The following is a 23,043-nucleotide window of genomic DNA, read 5'->3' as shown; positions in this document are numbered from 1 at the left end:
CTGCACAATCAACTACAGCTCCATCTATGACCATGGAGCAAACTCTAGACTGGAATTAAATTTACCAAGAAAGAATAAACAAAACTCAAAACAGCATTTTCTACCAAGGAATAAAACTGTACAATAAAATACCAGAGGAGATGAAAGAAACAGCATAAATAAATGTGTTTAAAAAAGCAATTAAAAATATATGTTAAGCAATAGAATCAATAAATTAAAGGATTACTTAGTTAACACAGACTAGGCAGTTAGTAAAAGTGCAAGACAAGTAAATAATAACGATGATATCAAAACACTTCAAGACTACATTTTTCCTTCTTTTTTACTTTTCTGTTAAATCCTACACCCAAAGCTATATATATGTTACTAACGCCTCATACTTCTTCTGAGCTCAACATCTCGCTGCTGATTCAATTTTTCAGCCCAGCAAATTTAAAGTTGCAGTGCCCTTAATAGTCCTGGTGTCGGTTCATACTGTGTGTAGTGTTATGAAACAATGTGTGTATAGTGCAGTGACTGGGAGTAAGAAATGAATGAACACCGTAGTATTAGCCATTTGCATTACTACATAACTTATTTGTGAAACAGTATTGTACACTAGATATAAACTGAATGAAGCAGCACTGTTTTAAACAGAGTTGACCTCGTATTTAGAAGAGTGGAGGCTCTGCTGATTTAAGTTCCTTGGGATTTCCCTAAATTACTTCAGGCGAATGCTGGAATGGTTCCTTCTATAAAGCCATGGCTAACTACCCCTGTTCCATCCCAATCATACTATACCCATACATATGTAAATTTCTGTATGTGTGATTTACTTTATTTTTGTTGTTCTTTAATTAGGAGGTTCCCAATATCCTTCTAAAAGGGATCTATCGATGAATAACACAACAGCAACTACTTCTACTATTGTTAGATGTAATGGATCATTTTCCCAACTGCCATTGGGTGTAGTCTGCCTACATTCTTACTTACATAAAAAACATTTGGACCAGCATCAGTATATCTATAAAGTCTTGGTAAGCTGGAGGTTAATAATATTCTGAGCAGTGTTCTCATTGATGTTTATGCTGTGACAGATGGTGCACACACTTTTACTACCTTACATTTATTTCGAGAGCCATTTGTTCTTTCAGAGACTATCCTAGAAATATTAGTAGCAATGATTTTCTTCTTCTCGTTCTTAGCAACTGCACTTACATCCGCTGGGAGTTTACGAGTACTTGCTACATCCATATCAATCTGCATCTGATAATCTACAGTTGATTCTGTTACAGGTTTATCCACTGCTGTAATACCTGTCTGCATATATTTGCTTGCAGTTATTTTTGTCGTGCTGCCGCACTCTCCGTACTGCCCACTGTACATGTCGTTCTGCAAGCAGTCTGGACACAACAATTGCTGCACTTCTTTAAGCGTGAACTTCGGCAGAAACAGGAAATGTAATGCGCAGATTTGCTGCTTAATTACTAGCGAACAAGAGTAAATGAATAAATATTACATAGAGCGATCCGAATTACAATGTTATTGGTGATAATTTTGCATCTTGGTACTTTATATCACACTCTAACTGTGACAACAGTCTAACGTGATATCCTTTTCCTCCAACAAAATTCGCCCGTGATAAAATTCGAGCGTCTTGGTCAGTGATCTATGGTCGGTGCAAGGAGGTTAACCTCACTGTGTCGGTGGCATCCTTATTCGCTACGTCTCTGATATATTTGTTTACGTCGTTTCCATGGCAACGTGCTTGTGTTTATGTTTGTAATACAATGATACTTTGATATATTTGTGACAATGTCGCGCAAACATCGAAAGGGGACAGAAGATATTGAAGAAGGCGATATAGTGACCGAGGAAGAACTTAAAACTATTCGCCGGCAGTCGAAATCGTCAGCTTGGGTTAGTAATATTATTAAACGCGATGGGAGTGACAGCTTTCTTGTAGAACACTTTTCATTTGACTGAAACGAATTTGGTGATGAAATAATGAATAGTTCAGAGGGTTATAAACAGTAGCTCCGCGATCAGAGCCTTAAAAATTATTGAGTATTATAATTTCATTGCTGTTTGTGATTTATAGGTTAACGATGAAATGGATAGCTACACTGTGGTATCTGAAGTTATTGTACATAGAGAGATGGAGCAAATGGAAACAACATTTACATCTCCTACAGCACGAAGTGTTTCATCTATTGTGTCAGCTACTAAAGACAGAAGAAGGAAGAAAAGCAGTAGCCATTCACTGTCACCGAAGTCAAAAGCCTCCAGTAGTGATGTGATAGAAGTCCCATCTCCTACAGTGAGAACAACCTCTCCGTCCACCTCCGTTTTTCATTCGCCAGAGAAACTGAACAGTGACACGAATATTGTCCCTGTGCATGTAAGCAGTGCTGCTCAAGTGTGGATGTGTGTGTAAAGAAGAGTGACTGTGCAAAAAAATTTTCTTGCGCTGCAATTTCTCTGTTGCAGGAAAATACATCAAAACTTGGTCTGGTACAAGAACATTCCACAATTGATCCAAAAAATGAAGCTATGTCTCCTAAAGAGCAACCCAGTGATTTAAATGAAACCATTAGATTGGCTTCTCATATAGAAAAAGTTAAAAGTAAAGTAAAGACGAAGGTAAAAATTAGCAGTTCAAATCTGAAAATAATTCTCCTGTTTGTATTTGTTGTCTCATACTAAATCATGGGTTTATCTACAGCACAAAGAACATTTGTTATCCAAAAACAGACAACAGCCTCATTCTAAGCAAGGTATGCTGAAGAAGATAAGTAAAATTGGAAAGGTATGTATTGCATAAATTATGGTAAAGTAAGCATAATTCCAGAAAGTATTTTTAGGCTTAAATGTAGTGTTTGGCGTGTAGAAATGGATTCTGTCTTATAGATGGCTATTCTTTTTCTATTTGATGTCAAACATTTGAATTCAACAGCACTTTATTTTTGTGCAGCATGTACTTCTATGTGTTTTTTTAAAGGTGTCACAACATTTGTTACTTTTTGTGGCATAAATGTCTGGTTTGTACGTTAAAAATTCTAAAAGTGGCATCGTTATTTTCTGTAAATACCTTGTCCATTGAAGGTAAATTTTCAGTGCAGGCCTACATATTTTACATTACAGTTGTTTGTTGTTGATTAAACATGATTATGTTCTCAAAACCTTTTAGGTAGGTTAGACAGTAATAGATTTAAAGATGTCCATTACAATTGTGGGGAATAAAGAATTGTCAACATATTCTCATTACTATGGTTGGCTTTAAATATCAAAATAGTGAAGTATTTGTGGCATTTCAAGCAGTGGATACTTCCTTCTGTTTGGGACATTGCACAGCACGCTGTGTTCTGCTGTTATGAAGCTTAGAGCTCGTTTCTGTGTAACCCAATTTTATTATTACTGAAAGATAACAAATGTTTTTGGGTGGGGTTTGCTTTTTGCAAAACACAATTTTATTTGTTGTCCCAGATATGTTTCACTGCAGTTGCAGCATCATCAGAGTTCTTTTTTTATTATTATGGCTTCTTAGCACATGGTGTGGTTTTCCTGCTGTATTACGTTTTTACAGTGTCTGTTCTTCTTTACAGTTTGCCGTCTGCAAATTATGTTTCACTTGTGTCTTCTTGTTTTCTCATCTTCTTCATGTAAGGTTCTGTGTATTGAGTTTTAGCTGTCAGTGACAATGTCTGGGACAACAAACAAAACTGTGTTTTACTAAAGGCGGACCCCAACCAAAAACATATGTAATTGTTAAAACAAACACACGCAAAAGAGCTTCAACCTCAAGATGATTACTGAAAGAAGTTTGAAGCATAATAAAATTTGTACATTAGTGTATTTTTTATTATTCACTTCAGATTCTACAGAATGTTTTATTTTTTCAGTGTACTTCTTAATTTTTCAGTAGATCACAAGTGAGGTTTTACAGTTGATGAGATGCTGGAACTGCATTTGAGAGGAGTTAGAGACCCCAAACAGCCATTGTGATTTTGCTTTTCTTTTATATTTTACTTACAATGTACATAGGAATGGTTTCTGTTTAAAGACAACAACTGGTTTCATGTCTCATTTCTGTTGAGTCTCAGTTTGTGCTCCATGCCCAAAGACGTCATCGTTGACTGAGCATTACCTTGTAATTTCCCTTTCTTTCTTCCTTCTTTGAATGAGGAACTTTCAATTTCCTCTGTCTGTCACAATTTTTCACTCTCAGCTTAGCTGTGCCTCATCATTCTCATCTCATGTCACATATTATTATGTCAATATAATAGAGGAAAACATTCCACGTGGGAAAAATATATCTAAAAACAAAGATGATGTGACTTACCAAACGAAAGTGCTGGCAGGTCGATAGACACACAAACAAACACAAACATACACTCAAAATTCAAGCTTTCGCAACCAACGGTTGCTTCGTCAGGAAAGACGAAAGGATGTGGGTTTTAAGGAGGAGGGTAAGGAGTCATCCCAATCCAGGGAGCGGAAAGACTTACCTTAGGGGGAAAAAAGGAAAGGTATACACTTGCACACACACACATATCCATCCGCACATACACAGACACAAGCAGACATTTGTAAAGGCAAAGAGTTTGGGCAGAGATGACAGTTGAGGCGGAAGTACAGAGGTAAAGATGTTGTTGGAAGACAGGTGAGGTATGAGCGGCGGCAAATTGAAATTAGAAATTAGCAGAGATTGAGGCCTGGCGGATAACGAGAAGAGAGGATATGCTGAAGGGCAAGTTCCCATCTCCAGAGTTCTGACAGATTGGTGTTAGTGGGAAGTATCCAGATAACCCGGACGGTGTAACACTGTGCCAAGATGTGCGGGCCGTGCACCAAGGCATGTTTAGCCACAGGGTGATCCTCATTACCAACAAACACTGTCTGCCTGTGTCCATTCATGCGAATGGACAGTTTGTTGCTGGTCATTCCCACATAAAGCTTCACAGTGTAGGCAGGTCAGTTGGTAAATCACGTGGGTGCTTTCACACGTGGCTCTGCCTTTGATCGTGTACACCTTCTGGGTTACAGGACTGGAGTAGGTGGTGGTGGGAGGGTGCATGGGACAGGTTTTACACCGGGGGCGGTTACAAAGGTAGGAGCCATAGGGTAGGGAAGGTGGTTTGGGGATTTCATAGGGATGAACTAAGAGGTTAAGAAGGTTAGGTGGACGGTGGAAAGACACTCTTGGTGGAGTGGGGAGGATTTCATGAAGGATGGATCTCATTTCAGGGCAGGATTTGAGGAAGTCGTATCCCTGCTGGAGAGCCACATTCTGGAGAGTCTTATCCATTCCCGGAAAGTATCCTGTCACAAGTGGGGCACTTTTGGGGTTCTTCTGTTGGAGGTTCTGGGTTTGAGGGGATGAGGAAGTGGCTCTGGTTATTTGCTTCTGTACCAGGTCGGGAGGGTAGTTGCGGGATGCGAAAGCTGTTTTCAGGTTGTTGGTGTAATGGTTCAGGGATTCCGGACTGGAGCAGATTCGTTTGCCACGAAGACTTAGGCTGTAGGGAAGGGACCGTTTGATGTGGAATGGGTGGCAGCTGTCATAATGGAGGTACTGTTGCTTGTTGGTGGGTTTGATGTGGACGGACGTGTGAAGCTGGCCATTGGACAGGTGGAGGTCAACGTCAAGGAAAGTGGCAAGGGATTTGGAGTAGGACCAGGTGAACCTGATGGAATCAAAGGAGATGAGGTTGGAGAGGAAATTCTAGAGTTCTTCTTCACTGTTGAGTCCAGGTCATGAAAATGTCATCAATAAATCTGTACCAAATTTTGGGTTGGCAGGCCTGGGTAACCAAGAAGGCTTCCTCTAAGCGACCCATGAATAGGTTGGCGTACGAGGGGGCCATCCTGGTACCCATGGCTGTTCCCTTTAATTGTTGGTATGTCTGGCCTTCGAAAGTGAAGAAGTTGTGGGTCAGGATGAAGCTGGATAAGGTAATGAGGAAAGAGGTTTTAGGTAGGGTGGCAGGTGATCGGCGTGAAAGGAAGTGCTCCATCGCAGCGAGGCCCTGGACGTGTGGAATATTTGTGTATAAGGAAGTGGCATCAATGGTTACATGGATGGTGTCCAGGGGTAACAGACTGGGTAAGGATTCCAGGCGTTCGAGAAAGTGGTTGGTGTCTTTGATGAAGGATGGGAGACTGCATGTAATGGGTTGAAGGTGTTGATCTACGTAGGCAGAGATATGTTCTGTGGGGGCTTGGTAACCAGCTACAATGGGACGGCTGGGATGATTGGGTTTGTGAATTTTAGGAAGAAGGTAGAAGGTAGGGGTGCGGGGTGTTGGTGGAGTCAGGAGGTTGATGGAGTCAGGTGAAAGGTTTTGTAGGGGGCCTAAGGTTTTGAGGATTCCTTGAAGCTCTGCTTGGACATCAGGAATGGGATTACCTTGGCAAACTTTGTAAGTAGTGTTGTCTGAAAGCTGACGCTGTCCCTCAGCCACATACTCCCGGCGATCAAGTACCATGGTCGTGGAACCCTTGTCCGCTGGAAGAATGACGATGGATCGGTCAGCCTTCAGGTCACGGATAACCTGGGCTTCAGCAGTGGTGATGTTGGGAGTAGGTTTAAGGTTTTTTGAGAAGGATTGAGAGGCAAGGCTGGAAGTCAGAAATTCCTGGATAGTTTGGATAGGGTGATTTTGAGGAAGAGGAGGTGTGTCCCGCTGTGACGGAGGACGGAACTGTTCCAGGCAGGGTTCAATTTGGATAGTGTCTTGGGGAGTTGGATCATTAGGAGTAGGATTAGGATCGTTTTTCTTCGTGGCAAAGTGATATTTCCAGCAGAGAGTACAGACAAGGGTTCCACGACCGTGGTACTTGATCGCCGGGAGTATGTGGCTGAGGGACTGCGTCAGCTTTCAGACAACACTACTTACAAAGTTTGCCAAGGTAATCCCATTCCTGATGTCCAAGCAGAGCTTCAAGGAATCCTCAAAACCTTAGGCCCCCTACAAAACCTTTCACCTGACTCCATCAACCTCCTGACTCCACCAACACCCCGCACCCCTACCTTCTACCTTCTTCCTAAAATTCACAAACCCAATCATCCCAGCCGTCCCATTGTAGCTGGTTACCAAGCCCCCACAGAACATATCTCTGCCTACGTAGATCAACACCTTCAACCCATTACATGCAGTCTCCCATCCTTCATCAAAGACACCAACCACTTTCTCGAACGCCTGGAATCCTTACCCAGTCTGTTACCCCTGGACACCATCCATGTAACCATTGATGCCACTTCCTTATACACAAATATTCCACACGTCCAGGGCCTCGCTGCGATGGAGCACTTCCTTTCACGCCGATCACCTGCCACCCTACCTAAAACCTCTTTCCTCATTACCTCATCCAGCTTCATCCTGACCCACAACTTCTTCACTTTCGAAGGCCAGACATACCAACAATTAAAGGGAACAGCCATGGGTACCAGGATGGCCCCCTCGTACGCCAACCTATTCATGGGTCGCTTAGAGGAAGCCTTCTTGGTTACCCAGGCCTGCCAACCCAAAATTTGGTACAGATTTATTGATGACATTTTCATGACCTGGACTCAACAGTGAAGAAGAACTCTAGAATTTCCTCTCCAACCTCAACTCCTTTGATTCCATCAGGTTCACCTGGTCCTACTCCAAATCCCTTGCCACTTTCCTTGACGTTGACCTCCACCTGTCCAATGGCCAGCTTCACACGTCCGTCCACATCAAACCCACCAACAAGCAACAGTACCTCCATTATGACAGCTGCCACCCATTCCACATCAAACGGTCCCTTCCCTACAGCCTAAGTCTTCGTGGCAAACGAATCTGCTCCAGTCCGGAATCCCTGAACCATTACACCAACAACCTGAAAACAGCTTTCGCATCCCGCAACTACCCTCCCGACCTGGTACAGAAGCAAATAACCAGAGCCACTTCCTCATCCCCTCAAACCCAGAACCTCCAACAGAAGAACCCCAAAAGTGCCCCACTTGTGACAGGATACTTTCCGGGACTGAATCAGACTCTCCAGAATGTGGCTCTCCAGCAGGGATACGACTTCCTCAAATCCTGCCCTGAAATGAGATCCATCCTTCATGAAATCCTCCCCACTCCACCAAGAGTGTCTTTCCGCCGTCCACCTAACCTTCGTAACCTCTTAGTTCATCCCTATGAAATCCCCAAACCACCTTCCCTACCCTATGGCTCCTACCTTTGTAACCGCCCCCGGTGTAAAACCTGTCCCATGCACCCTCCCACCACCACCTACTCCAGTCCTGTAACCCAGAAGGTGTACACGATCAAAGGCAGAGCAACATGTGAAAGCACCCACGTGATTTACCAACTGACCTGCCTACACTGTGAAGCTTTATGTGGGAATGACCAGCTATAAACTGTCCATTCACATGAATGGACACAGGCAGACAGTGTTTGTTGGTAATGAGGATCACCCTGTGGCTAAACATGGCTTGGTGCACGGCCAGCACATCTTGGCACAGTGTTACACCGTCCGGGTTATCTGGATACTTCCCACTAACACCAATCTGTCAGAACTCTGGAGATGGGAACTTGCCCTTCAGCATATCCTCTCTTCTCGTTATCCGCCAGGCCTCAATCTCTGCTAATTTCTAATTTCAATTTGCCGCCGCTCATACCTCACCTGTCTTCCAACAACATCTTTGCCTCTGTACTTCCGCCTCGACTGACATCTCTGCCCAAACTCTTTGCCTTTACAAATGTCTGCTTGTGTCTGTGTATGTGCGGATGGATATGTGTGTGTGTGCAAGTGTATACCTTTCCTTTTTTCCCCCTAAGGTAAGTCTTTCTCCCTGGATTGGGATGACTCCTTACCCTCTTCCTTAAAACCCACATCCTTTCGTCTTTCCCTCTCCTTCCCTCTTTCCTGACGAAGCAACCGTTGGTTGCGAAAGCTTGAATTTTGAGTGTATGTTTGTGTTTGTTTGTGTGTCTATCATCCTGCCAGCACTTTAGTTTGGTAAGTCTCATCATCTTTGTTTTTAGATATATTATTATGTCCTTAATATAGGTTTTTTCCTCACTTTTCCCTTTATTTCTCTCTGTGTTTTTGGCCTTTATATATTTTCTGTTTCAAGAGTCCTTCATTGAGGGTGGTTAAGTTTGTTGTATATAAGATATAGGAGTAAATGTTACTGTACTTATTTTTACATTTTGAAAAAATAAAAAAATAAAAATAAAAAAAGTATGTGTGTTTCTGAGAGGAACCTGTGTCCAAAAACTTTTAATTCTTTAATTCTTATTTTAATAACTGGTTTCTATGTTGTTATTCACATATTAAACTTTAATTTGATTTATACTACTGAGTTAATACCTTTATTTAAAACCACACAAGGTGTCAGCCATCATTTTAGCAAAGATTATGGTTACTAGGTTGCCGTGAATGGAGAAGCAGAATTAAAATCATTGGAGAAGGAAGCAGTTAGAGAGAAATGGAAGAATACTTTATCAAAAACAAAAGAGGTAAGCTGTGGTTACCACTCTGATTATGTGACACTGTTAGGGAATTATTGGTGTCTTCATTCAGTAAACCATTGTGGGTCAGGTACAAAGATTCTTCTATTAAGCTTTCCAAACTAGAAGATGCACATAGTTTGCTAGATATTCACTTCACATTTTTTGTGGCAGCAAATTACATATACAAATTATAGTTTTTTGACTGTATAAGAAAGTAAAATAGAATAGCTGATAGATCTCATGCTAAAAAATGTCATGTAGGTATTGCTATAGGGTCTTCTGGTCACTGTAGACTCTACAGATATTATCTAATAAGAGGTAGTATCCCACTTATGTGTAATTAAACTGATGTGTTCTGCCTGTTTTATTATTTAGTCTTATCTTAGAGCAAACATGTGGCATGCCAATACTCATATCATCGACTCTGACATGTCAGAACTGTATTCATACAACACATGATAACTATTGTTTTATGAGCAGTAATAATTTGGTCATCTACACAGTAAACATATAAATGATAAGCAGCAACATTTGCAAAGGCCGTGACTGTCCTATTCATTTTACTTTATTTCCTTCAACTGTAGTAAGCACAGTTCCTGAGTATCACATCACATTGTTGACATATAGCTTGACCTGTGTTGTATCCCTGAAGATTCTCCTTTATCATGGCATCTACAGAACACTATAAATGATTGAACAATATAGGGAAAAAATTGACCACTTGTAGTTATCAGCAATCTGTTGCACAAAAATCGAGCTATAACATACTACACTTCATAGCTGCATACGGCATACTTAGTCGGTTTTCTAAAAAATTGCACCAAGTTTCTATGCTTCCAAGACTAAACATCTCTGGTACATACATATACATCAGTGTAGATTATTGATTGTATATTAAAATAATTTTGTTTGACATGTATCAAATAACTTATGAATACATGAAATTCTGGTAAGTTAGTAAAATGTCGGAAAGTAAATAAGCAGAGCCTACTGGGCAGCAGATAGGCACATAACAAAGCAACGAAGCTGTTGAGTTTGCATTCTTTCTAAAAGCAGACATACAGTGTGCTTAATTGTTCCTGTAGTTGCAACATTTCAAAGGCTTAGAAGTGCAAAGTCTGACCATTCCACCGAATGGTACTTTTAACCTCCAACTTCTTGGCACCTTGGCAACAGTTAACTGATGGTGCCCACATGCGATAGATGAAACCTGTTATGAAATCACACTGTGTGTGACTTGAGGTTGTTTCACCTGTATATTATTCACAGTGGTCTCTGTGCTCCCGACAGTCACAAATCTGCGTTTGCTACATGTTGTTAGTGCATTAACTGGACAGCAGATTAGCTATGTGTTTATGAAAAATTCCTGTCACTCATTCTCTTTAAGGAATTAAAAGTCTCATAAATACTTTATTCCTTCATTGTAACTGTTTATTGTACCTGTAATCACTTGCTGCCATTTGCTTTGGATATCAGATTACATTCAAACACTACGCGAGTGTAGGACCACATGTTAATAGTGTTAAACATTTTTGAGGTCAGATGTTGCTTATTGTGGTCACTGTTGACATGAAGGAAAAAGAACATAAAATGGAGACACCAGCTACTGAAAGTACATCTTTTCATGTGGGGATAGATGTATGTTCAACTCCACTACTACTCCAAAGATAAAGATTTTAATTGGCACTCAGTTCACTATTTTTGATCACTATGGCAATACCATAAGCAGCTGTTGAGAAACAAATGCAAGAAATCTTTTTTACATGTACTTATTGTTTCTCTCCTGGCCCCACAAATCACAGTCTGTTTTTATACTTGTCAAGAAGCCTTTTCCACAGTATTCTGTTTTCTTTCCTTGCTACCAGTATCCAGAGACCCTTGGCAACCTGGTCTCTCGACCTCATTTTTGGCCTATCTAGAGGTCTTCATCCTTCTGCTTCATTGTCTGAGACTTCTCTCAGTAAAGAACCCTGCTCTCTTCTATAGACATGGCCAGCCCATCTTAGTCTTCTTGTTTTGGCTTCTGCAAGTACGTCTGTTTCATTGTGTAGTGCCCTGAGCTCCCTGTTCTTTCATCTGCACCATTCTCCTCCCTCATAGTTTGGTCCAAATATCTTTCGCAGGATTTTATTTTCAAAAACTTTTAGCTTCCTCTCCATGTATTTATCTATTCTCCATATTTCTGCCCCATATAGTAATACTGGTCTGATTATAAGTTTTATGTATTCTTACTTTTATTCCTCTTGAAATTTTTTTAGATAGCAGTAGTTTGTTGAGTGTGTATGATGCTCTGGATGCAACTTTGATATTCACATCTATTTCTTGCTTCTCTTTGTTTTTGTTGTTTACTATTACTCCCAGATATTTAAGCTCATCTACTTCAACCATGTGTTTATTGATTTCCAGAGTATTCCATCTTTTTGTTCTGTGATTTCTCTCTGCCCTCATGAATTTTGTCTTCTCATCTTTTACTTCTAATCCATCTTTCTTTGCTTTTTTAAAAAATAGTCGTTTTTCTAGCATTTTAAGGTCATCCGGATTTTCAGTGATTAGTGCTACGTCATCTGCAAGGGCCAGTACATTTACTTTTGTTCTTATTTTAATTCCCTTTTCTGCTTCACTTGCTGCATCCAGTGCTTCCTGTATTACAATGTGGAACAAGAGGGGTGATATTCCATCTCCTTGCCTGACTCCTTTTTTTATGTCAAACACCTTGGAATATTCTCCACCCATTTTCACTACCCCTTTGAGGCTTTCAGTGTCTTTTTCATAAGATTTATAATCTTCTTTGGTATTCCTAATCTCTCCGTTTTCTCCCACAACTTATTTCTGGATATATTGTCATAGGCTTTCTTAAAAGCAACAAAAAGTATTGCCATTGCTTTTTATACTCCCAATATTTGGATATGACTTCTTTCAATATGGATGTCTGGTCAGTAGATGAATGATTCTTCATAAATCCCACTTGTTTCTCATTTATTATCACTTTTAAATATGGTTCTAATTTTTTGGAGGATCTTAGAGAATGTCTTATAGGCAGTGCTAATTAATGAAATGCCTCTGTAGTTCCTGTATTGTTTGTTGTCCTTTTTATGAACTGGTATTATTATCACATCTTCCACTCCTCCGGCAGTCTTTCTTTATTCCAGATGTTTGTGTATTGTTTATTCAACCCTTCTTAAACAGTTCAGCTGTTATGCCATCTCTCCCAGGAGCTTTGCTGTTTTTTAGTATTTTGATTGAGTCTGTTGTTGCTTCCATTGTCAGTGGTTCCATGGAGAGATCTACACTCTGATAATCATGTTGTTGCTCCATTTCTGCACTTCTGTCTTCAACACTTAGAAGCTCCTCAAAATATTCCCTCCAAGTTTCCATACCTTTGGATCTTCCCAGAACTGTATGTCACTTTTATCTTTAATGCCGTACATCAGTGGTATATATCTTTGAAAAATCTAACTGATCTGTAAAAACCTCCTGCATTTCCTGCACTTTTATCCTTCTCTGCTCTTTTGATAACATTTTCATATGCCTCTTTACTTTCGTTGGAATCCTCTTGTAGGTGTTTTTCCTTCACTGCTCTTCTTTCTTTCACTGTTTGCTCACATTCTTCTGAAAACCATGGATTTTTCTTCTTTCTTTTTCCACATACTTCTAGTGCCCTTCTTCATCATTTGTTTTTATCATTTCCTAATGGTCTTCAATGTCAAGGTTGTCTTTCATTGTTAGAACAGCAAATATGTTTCGCAACTTAATGACAAACTCCTGTACTTTGCTGCTATCTTTCAATCTGTCTATGTCAATGTTATGATATTTTATGCTCTTCCACCGCCTCTCCCCCCCTTGGCTTTTCTATGGGCTATGGCTATTCCTCAGTGTACCTCTGCTACGTCTAGATAATGGTCTGTGCCTGCGTGCCTGGCTCCCGTTATGGTTTCCAGGGTCATTATACTGCTTTTATGTCTCTGGTCTACCAAGACATGGTCTATTTGATTTTTGGTCTTCTATCTGGTGATACCCAAGTTACCTTGTGCCCTTCCAAGGAAAGTGTGTGCTCATAACCTTTAGGTTGGCTGCACTTGCACAACATAGTAACCTCACTTCATTATAATTATTTCAACATGTAGGCTTTCAGTCCCAGCTATTCCTTTCCAGATGATTTCCCTTCTGCTTTTAGCATTGGCATCTCCCACGATGAGCTTCGTCTTCATAACATATCCTGTTGTCTTACTAATTACCTCTTGGAAAATTTCATAGAAACTGTCTTTCTTTCATCCTCTACATCCTTGGTCAGAGCACATAATGTAACTATTGTGATATTTGTGAATCTGCCTTTTAGTCTCATGATTGCTATTCAATCATCAATCAGTTGGAAATCAATTACTGCTGCTGCTAAACTTTTACTGACTGTAAAACCTACTTGCTTCTGGAACTTTTCACCTTCTGATCCACCTTACATGTAATGTTACAAAATCTCCTCCTTTACATAGCTCAATAACTTTGCAAATTCAAATACTGAAGACAATATTAGTAGCAGAGTATATTCCAAATTGTCCTCATGCACTATGTCAAGGTAGAAGACCAGTTCACTCTGTTTTCTTAAATCCAGCTTCCCCCACCCCCACCCCCACCCCCCCACCCAAAAAAAAAAAACATCATGGCAAGAGTATTTCAGGTGTTAGTTTTCTGGATCATTTGTTCATTTGTATTATTTTTCCTTTTTCTTTGTTATTGAATGTGTTACTGATGGTGAAGTCATTAAACGGGTAGCACATGGTATCTTGACTACCTTTTACTGTAATATTTCCTATCACATTCTTGGTACAGTCCATAAGTTACAAGATTCCATCATAATTTCTCTAACATATTTTATGAAATTTTTTTGCAACATTGCCGCAACTTTGGGGTGTCTGATGAAGTCATGGGTCAAGCAGTTCTCACTTTTAGAATACTGTTAAGTGTCATTTATATAGTTTGTTTGTAAATTTTACATTAATTGACCATAATGTGAAATCATTTCACCCCACTACAGTTCTCAATATAATAAGTATAGGATAGTTGTTACTCACCATATAGCAGAGATACTGAGTCACAGATAGGCTCAACAAAAAGACTGTCACGGAATGAGCTTTTGGCCAACAAGTCTCTGGCAACTGAAGCCAAACTACAAGCATTAGCGCATGATGGAAGAGGCAAGCGGGTGAGTGTAACGAGGAGGCTGAGGTGAGCAGGGAGAGGAATAGTCGGGTAGGGTTTGGGGACGGTAAGGTACTGCTATGGGAGCATGCAGGAATGAGTTGGAGAGAGGTAGGGTAGCTAGGTGTATTTGGGAGGTTAGACGGAGGGTGGGGGAGTGAGGAGGATTTGCGGAAAAGGAGAGAAGTAAAAAGACTGGGTGAATTGGTGGAAAGACAGCTGTGTAGTGCGGGAATGAGAACAGGGAAGGGGCTAGATGAGTAAGGACAATGACTAAAAAAGGCTGAGGCCAAGAGCGTTATGCAAACATAGGATATATTGCAGGAAGGGTTCCCATGTGTGTAATTCAGAAAAGCTGGTGCGGGGGGTGAAGGATCCAGATGGCATAGGCTGTGATTATATCTTCGTGATGTGGATCAAGGGTGAGAACACCGTATCCATTTTCCTCCAGAACCTCAACACCTTTCCCCCATCCATTTACTTTACCTGGTCCTACTCTACCTAACAGGCCACCTTACTTGATGTTGACCTCCATCTCGAAGATGCCCCCCCCGGGTGCCTCTTTGGCAGGTTTGTGCTTGGTTACCATGGGGCCCCAGCCTTTGCAGCATCTTTTCGCTCTCTTGCTGCATGTCTATCCTCTTGCTGTTCCTTTTCCCCTCCCTTGGGGAACATGTCTGGGTTTTTGAGAAAGTGTTCCGCATTTTCGGTAATCAGTATCAGAATACTCTCCATTGTGCCTTTTTTTTTCTTTGCTGACCTTCTTCTATCCTTCCTTCATTTCAGCATTTGAGGTTCCTCATTTTCTTCCTCCCTGTATGCTTCTGAAAGCCGGCCCACATGTCTGACATGAAACAGGGGACTGGGTAACATGTAATTCCCAGCCCCAGGTTGACAGGTAGGGTTCACATGTACCCCCTGGTACAGGCCAGGCCCAGGGAGGGGGATTGCCTGAGCTGCTACCTCCCAAATTGCCAATTGATACCTCTGTCAGATGTTCGAGAGTGTGACCTGAGGTGTGAACAGTCACCTAAGGCGGGTGCGCCCCCTTCTGAAGGGGGCCCCCAGTTGGAAGGAGCGTGTCATAGGAGACACTGGAAATCATGGGGGATTTTCTTGCAGTGAGGCAATGAAATGAAATGAAATGAAATGTCATGTGGCTAAGGCCTCCCGTCGGGTAGACCGTTCGCCTGGTGCAGGTCTTTCGATTTGACGCCACTTCAGCGACCTGCGCATCGATGGGGATGAAATGATGATGATTAGGACAACACAACACCCAGTCCCTGAGCGGAGAAAATCTCCAACCCAGCCGGGAATCGAACCCGGGACCTTAGGATTGACATTCCATCACGCTGACCACTCAGCTACCGGGGCCGGACAGTGAGGCAATCATCTTCACAGTCAAAGGCTATGAAATGTAAACAGAATTAGACTAACAATTCAAAGACCCTCCCAGCCGCACCAAGGTTCCTCATGGTTTTACATACTGAAGACGGCCAATCCTTCACTATGGTAGTCTCTTCCCGATCCGTTTCAACCTTCCCCCAAGGCCGGCATTCCATCTCATGAGGGTGTCATGCTCCTCATATGGGATGATGTTCAATCAACCCATTTCCCTGTCTGCCCACCTTCAGGCTGTTGCTATTCGCCTTTTCCTTCCTCACTTGACCTGTTTTTACTGTTTACATCCGTCCGTCATACAATGTTAGCAGGGCAGACTTCCTCCAGCTTATTGGGCAGCTACCTCACCACTTTCTGTTGTAAGTGACTTCAATGCGCACCATTCCCTTTAGGGGTTCTCCCAGAACTTGTCCGAGAGGCACCCTCTTGGCTGACCTTATCAGTCAACTTAACCTCTTCCGCTTTAACACAGGAGCACCCATATTCATTTCAGACTCCATGCACACCTATTCCCATTTTGACCTGTCCTGCATTGCCCAGCTCATCTCGAGTGGCCTGTTCTCTCTGACACATACTCGAGCGACCATTTCGTGTGTGCTGACTCTCACCCCTTCTCCATGCACACCCAAATGGCAGCTTATTAAGGTTGACTGGAAGCTTTACTCCTCTCTGGCAACCTTTGATGAACAACCTTTCTCCAGTTGTGATGACCAAATGGAATATCTTGCAGACATTATCGTTACCACCACAGAATGTTCCATTCCTCACACTTCCTCTTTACCATGTTGTGTCCCTGTCCCTTGGTGTGCCGCGTCGCAATTTGTGTCTGGAGACGTGATCTCTTCATTTTTAACCATCATCCTATGATGGCAAACTGCAATCATTATAAACAGATATGTGCGCAGTGTCATCACGTTTTTCAGGATAGCGAAAAAGCTAGCTGGATTTCATTCATCAGTTCTTTTAATGATTCCATTCCCTCGTCTGTCATGTGGGCCAACCTCCAATGGCTCTCTGGGACCAAGACCTGTTTCCAAATTTCCAGCCTGACAGTAGCAGACAATGTCATCGTGGACCCTATTGCTATCTCCAACAACTTGGGCTGCCATTTTGCGGAGATTTCGAGCTCCTCCCACTATCGCCCTGCCTTCTTCCATCAGCAATGAGTGGAGGAGGCTTGGGCGTTGCCCTTCTCTTCCCCAAATCGTGAGTGCTGCAATGTCGCCTTTATTATGAGGGAGCTAGATCATTCCTCACTTCATCCCGATCCTGGCCCAGGACCAGATGCTGTTCACATTCAGATGATGCAGCACCTTTCTCTCGTGGGCAAGCATTTTCTGATTAATATGTACAGCCGCATCTGGGCAGAGGGCACATTTCCCAGACACTGGTGTGAAGCCATACCTAATCCCAGTAAGGGCAAATATGTTCCTTCTAGCTACTGCCCCATTTCTCTCAGCAGCTGTGTTTGCAAGGTGATGGAACATATGATTTCTGCCCAGCTTGTATGGTTTGCTTGAGTCTCACAATCTACTAACCACTGCACAGTGTGGATTTCGAGTGCGGCGTTCTGCAGTTGACCATCTTGTCACTTTGTCTACCCATGTCATGAATGGTTTTCTGCAGAAATCTCAGACTGTGGCCATGTTTTTTCGATTTGGAGAAAGCCTATGACACTTGCTAGAGGACTGGTATTTCCCGTACTCTACAAGTGGGGCTTCCCTGGCTGCCTGCCCCGTTTCCTTCAGGAATTTTTAAAAGACCAAGTTTTCAAGATATGTGTGGTTCTGCCTTGTTGGACACCTTTATCTGTGCCTCAGGGCTCTGTCCTGAGTTTCACCCCCTTTGCTATCGCCATTAACCCTATAATGGCCAGTCTCCCATTGGGCACCTCTGGCTCCCTTTTTGTTGATCATTTTGCCATATATTCTAGTTCTTCACGGACCTGTCTCATTGAGAGGTGTCTCCAGTGATGTCTTGATTGTGTTTACTCATAGAGCATCGAAGTGGCTTTTGTTTTTCTACTGACAAAACCGTTTATATGAGTTTCTGGCGGTGGAATTGGTTTCTTCCACCATATTTACATTTTGAGCCTATTGCTCTTCCGTTCGTTGAAACTACAAAATTCCTGGGGCTCATGCTCGGTAGGAAACTCTTGGTCTTCCCACATGTCTTACCTGGCAGCTTGCTGTATGTGGTTTATCAATGTCCTATATATACTCAGTGGTACTACCTGGGGTGCAGATCAAACCACCCTCCTACGTTTGTACCGATCCCTTCTCTGTTTGAAACTAGACTATGGGTGTTTCGTTTATGCATCTGCATGCCCGTCCATCTTACGCCGTCGCAACACTATCCACCATCATGGCATTCGTTTGGCCACTAGCGCCTTTTACACTAGCCTGGTTGAAAGTCTGTATGCAAAAGATCCCAAAACTACTGCTGTCCTACCACCGTGGCTTTCTCCTCAGCAGATATGCATGCCATTTGTCTGCCATGCAGGGCCACACATTCTGTGCCTCCTTCTTCAATGACTCCTTTGATTGCCAGTATGGGGCACGTCCCTTTTTTGTGTTACCTCCAGGAGTTCACTTTCAGCTCTTGCTCAGCAATTTAACTTCATGTTACCTGCAACTTCCTCTTGGCTTTGTGTAGTGGCCAGTGTTCACGCTGGCCTTCATTTGCTTCCCAAGGACACTACTCCAGCCTCACTCTATCACCTTAAGTTTCATGACCTTCGCATGGAATTTTGCGATAGTACCTTTGTGTACACTGACAGCTCTGGGACTGACCATGGTGTTGGGTGTGTCTTCATCATTGGTGCAGACAGTATTTGATATTGGTTTCCAGAACACTGCTCAGTATTTACTGCAGAGCTCTTCACCCTGTATCAGGCCATGCAGTACATGTGACAGGCTTTTCAATTGTTTCATCTACATAGTCTCTTTCAGTGCCCTTCAAAACCTCCGTGTGCTGCCCACCGTCCATCCCTTAGTGCAATGGGTCCAGGAAAACTGTCACTTGCTCACTCTTGATGGAGCCACTGTGATGTTTATGTGGATTCCTGGTCACATCGGTCTGTCAGGAAACAAGGCCACTGCTGATGCTGTCAAGGTTGCAGTCCTCGTACCTCAGCTCGATAGTTCGTATATTCCCTGTGATGATCTCTGTGTTGCCGTCTGTCAGCAGGTGGAGTCTCTTTGGCATCACCACTGTTGCCCCTCTTCATGGGAACAAGCTCTGGATTATTAAGCCTCTCCCAGTGGCTTGGACGACCTCCTCTCGGCCCTCTCACTGTGAGGAGATCATCTTAACTATGTCATCACCATTTGTTAAATAGTGCTCCCCCACCACTTTGTGCACATTGCACCCAACTTTTGGCTGTCTGCCATTTCTTTTTTTAACTGTTTATGTTCGCGTTTGTGTTTGCTGTCTGAGTTATTGGTGGTTTTAGTGAGTGACGCACAGCTGTTGACCGCGTTTTACTTTTTATCTATCATAGCAATATTGTGAAGGCCATTTAATTTTTAGTTCTGGATCTGCATTTCTCTATGGCATAATTTCTAAACCTTTCTTCACACCCCTTCCTTAACTATCTTCTCTTCCATCAGTTGGGATTGATGTGCAGCCATTTTTAACTCCTCTCTTTCTCTTCGTGTTCTACAGTTTTCACATGGGCACGTATGACCCTGGTTGTTTTTGTGCCCTAAAACAAAACAAAAACAAGTCAAAGATGGCCACATCAGTACCTCTGTCCATATCAAACCTACCAACACCAGGAATACCCCCCCCCCCTCCCGCCCTTTGACAGCTGCCACCCAATCCATACCAAGAAAACCCTTCTGGACAGCCTAGCCACCTGTGGCCATTACATCTACAGTGATGCGCAATCACTCTCATAATATACTGAGGGTCTCACTGAGGCCTTTACAGACCATAATTACCTTCCCAACCTTGTACAAAGACAGATCTCCCATGCCTTATCTTTCCAGTCACCCACCACTTCCCGAAGTCGAACTGTTGGACTGCAGAGGAGCATTTCCCTCGTTACTCAGTACTGCCCAGTACTGGAACAACTGAATTACATTCTCTGCCAGGGTTTCAACTACCACTCATCATGCCCTGAAATGAGAAATGTCCTACCCACTATCTTTCTCACCCCTCCCACAGTGATACTCCGCCACCCAACAAGCCTACCCGATATCCTCGTCCACCCCTGCTCATATCCCTGTAACAGACCTACATGCAAGACCTGTCTCATACATCCTCCTACCACCAGCTACTCCAGTCCAGTCACAAACTTCACCTATGCCATCAAAGGCAGGGCTACCTATGAAACGAGTCATTTGATCTACAAGCTAAGCTGCAACCCTTTGCTGCTTTCTACATAGACTTGACAGCCAACAAGCTGTCTGCCCACATGAATGGCCACCGACAAACTATGGCCAAGAAACAACTGGACCATCCTGTTACCTAGCATGCCACCTAATATGACGTTCTTCATTCCAGTGACTGCTTCACAGCCTGTGGCATCTGGAGCCTTCCTACCAGCACCAGATTTTTGAAATGTGCAGGTGGGAACTCTTTCTGGAGTATATCACTCATTTCCATAACCCTCCTGGCTTCAACCTTCATTAGTCGCTGTCCTTACCCATCTAGCCCCTTTCCTTTTCTTACTCCAGCACTATTCAGCCGTCTTTCCACCAATGCACCCAGTCTTTTTAGTTCTCTCCTTTACTGCTACCCCTCCCCCTCTTTCCCCCACCCTCCATCTATCCTCCTGAATACACCTAGCTGCCCTGCCCTCTCTCCACTTTGTCCCTGCATGCTCCCACTAGCAGCACTTTACTGTCCCCCACACCTACCCTGCTACCTCATCCCATCCCCTCCCCACTCCAGCCTCCTCCTTACCCCAACCAGTTGCCTCTCCCATCATATGCTGCTGCTCATAGTCTGTCTTCAGCTGCCAGAGATTGTGGTCGTGTGTGTGTGTGTGTGTGTGTGTGTGTGTGTGTGTGTGTGTGTGTGTGTGTTGGGTATTTTTGACAAAGGCTTGTTGGCTGAAAGCTCATTTTGTGACAGTCTTTTTGTTGTGCTTATCTGTGACTAGCTTCTCTGCTATATGGTGAGCAGCAACTATCCTTTTCAAAATATTGTTCCATTTCACCCTGGGTTTTCTATTGTACAATAATCATTACACTGAGTAGATTGCTGATTTTATATCAAACATTATTTATGTGCATGTAATGCAGACAAACTAAAATTGTAATATTGACAAATTAATTGTTCCTACTGATATCTGCAACTACATCTGCATTATGGGTACAAGTTTTTATTCACAAAGTAATTGTTACTGTGGATATCCACATCCACACAGACTTGTAGCTGTCACCTTGTAATGGGTGCAGTTTTACAAGGCGTTATTTAGAACTACCTAGTTTTCAACTTTCCAAAATTTCATGTATATGAAAACTATCAGTTTATCACATAATTTGATTTATATGATGAAAAATTTTTCTTCTTTACAATTGCTTTACTAAATTGAACTTGAGTGTACAGGAAAAGGACATACCATAGGTAATAGAGTCTTGCCTGGTAATTTGCTGTCATGTTCAAAGCAACCTTCAGTTTGAGGACTGTTTTATTGCACTCTCATATTCATTATGTTTAATACACAACATAACATGGTAATTGCAGATTGATTATTATGACTGCAAAATCTTGCATGGGTTGAGGCCTTGTGTATATGAGGTGTAACTAATTTCTCTTTAGAGATGTTTAGGATTTGTAGTAGGGACCAAGACAGTTAAGTTTAGCATAGGAATTCATGTCCGGAAACATACCATTTTCCCATTACACACAAAATACCACAGTATATGCCTAGAGCTCCCACATCTTTGCTTCCACTGACTAGTATATTACGTACGTTTGTCACCAATCACATGATGTCCCATGCCCACTACAGGTTTGTTACAAGCCATGCTTGTGGTGTTTGTTCATACTGTAGCTGCATGGGATTAACCAAGCGGTCTAAGGTGCTGCAGTCATGGACTGTGTGGCTGATCCCGGCGGAGGTTCAAGTCCTCCCTCGGGGATGGGTGTGTGTGTTTGTCCTTAGGATAATTTAGGTTAAGTAGTGTGTAAGCTTAGGGACTGATGACATTAGCAGTTAAGTCCCATAAAGATTTCACACACATTTGAACATTTTGTTCATACTGTATTAATGTACCCATCCAGAAAGATTTGTACCTGCTGTTGTGCTTGTGGTCTTTGTTCGTACTGTACTGCTCTGTAGCAGTAATCATTTAGTACAGTACATAATGTAAGCTGTACTTGTACATACATTTGATTTTTAGTGTATTGTCATTGACGATGGTGAATTACATATTTGTGGAATATGCCGAAATGATGTTATTGTACGGTGAGGCTTAGTGCAATGGAAGGGCTGTTCATGAGTTGTATGCGGAGCATTTTCCATGCTTCCAGACACTTCTGCACTCCCTCTTTGCTATGGTGTACCACGGGAACTCAGGGATGGGTACATTCACCATCAGCAGGGGTGACTGTGGTACTCCATGGTTGCACCATATGTCTGAGTTTGATGAGTCTGTACTACATTCAGTGGAAGAGGACGTGACAAACAGTACCAAAAAGGTAGCAAGTAGATTGTGGTTTCAGTGAGATGGTAATGTGGTTCCTGCATGATGGCGGACCATCTCATTTGTCAGATGCTGCCTGGTACGTTCTACATGAGCTGTAGTTACACATGTACTGTACTACCCCCACAATTTGCAGGCAGTGCAGATACAGAATTTAGTGCCACAAGCCCACTTCTGCAGGGGGTCCTTGGCCATAGTGTGGATGAGACCAGCCAGATTCTTCAGGGTAATTGTTCTCAATTCCCACAACAGTAGGGTGGTGTAATGAAAACTCGTGTGTTGCTCAGCTCCACGTGTTTCAGGGATGATATGGTTTGAAC

The 23,043-nt window shown here is 42.5% G+C and overlaps 1 protein-coding gene across 1 annotated transcript; it reads left to right on the top strand.

Annotated features, from left to right (window-relative positions):
* The first annotated feature begins 1,794 nt into the window (after positions 1-1,794).
* LOC124605905 lies at positions 1,795-21,821 on the top strand. The gene is made up of 6 exons (XM_047137852.1): positions 1,795-1,899; positions 2,081-2,380; positions 2,470-2,622; positions 2,705-2,788; positions 9,387-9,476; positions 21,762-21,821. Exons 1-6 carry the CDS (start codon positions 1,795-1,797, stop codon positions 21,819-21,821), a joined length of 792 nt encoding a protein of 263 aa, XP_046993808.1.
* Positions 21,822-23,043: the final 1,222 nt, after the last annotated feature.

Source organism: Schistocerca americana, chromosome 3, assembly GCF_021461395.2.
Source record: "Schistocerca americana isolate TAMUIC-IGC-003095 chromosome 3, iqSchAmer2.1, whole genome shotgun sequence".
In the NCBI taxonomy this organism is placed as follows: domain Eukaryota; kingdom Metazoa; phylum Arthropoda; class Insecta; order Orthoptera; family Acrididae; genus Schistocerca; species Schistocerca americana.
This window is presented reverse-complemented; position numbering and strand designations above follow the sequence as displayed.